At 62.0% G+C, this 487-nt stretch overlaps 1 protein-coding gene across 1 annotated transcript in view; it reads left to right on the forward strand.

The window, feature by feature from the left end:
• LOC104465839 (fibrillin-2-like) overlaps positions 1-487 on the forward strand; it is a gene marked incomplete at both ends in the record, with an annotated part of 4,396 nt that overhangs the window by 1,597 nt on the left and 2,312 nt on the right. The window contains one exon of the mRNA XM_010079045.1: positions 227-364. Within this exon, the coding sequence (XP_010077347.1) occupies positions 227-364 (138 nt within the window). The remainder of the gene's footprint in view (positions 1-226; positions 365-487) is intronic.

Raw genomic sequence — 487 nt, forward strand, 5'->3', positions numbered from 1 at the left:
AGATGGGAGAGCCCAGACGTGCTGCTGCACAGCACCGTGGTGGGACAGGGCTCTGGGGACCAAAGTGCTTGGCCCCACAGCCTAAAAAATAAAGTGCAATAGTATATTGCAGCTCAGGGATACTTTCTCCTAGCTCCTCCTCCTGGCAGCCTGGCTCCCATGAGGCTGGGAACCTCTGCTGAGGAGCAGCTCTTCACTCCCGCCTTGTCCATCCTTGTCCCTACAGACAGCATGAAGGGGACGTGCTGGCTGAACATCCAGGACGGGCGCTGCGAGGTGAACATCAACGGGGCCACGCTGAAGTCGGAGTGCTGCGCTACGCTGGGGGCAGCCTGGGGCAGCCCCTGCGAGCGCTGCGAGATCGGTAAGGCTCTGCCTGGCACGGCGATCAGGAGGGCAGGATGCAGCCCATGGAGATCAGGAGGGCAGGATGCAGCCCATGGAGATCAGGGGGGCAGGATGCAGCCCATGGAGATCAGGGGGGCAG

Source organism: Pterocles gutturalis, unplaced genomic scaffold, assembly GCF_000699245.1.
Source record: "Pterocles gutturalis isolate BGI_N339 unplaced genomic scaffold, ASM69924v1 scaffold30643, whole genome shotgun sequence".
Lineage (NCBI taxonomy): Eukaryota > Metazoa > Chordata > Aves > Pterocliformes > Pteroclidae > Pterocles > Pterocles gutturalis.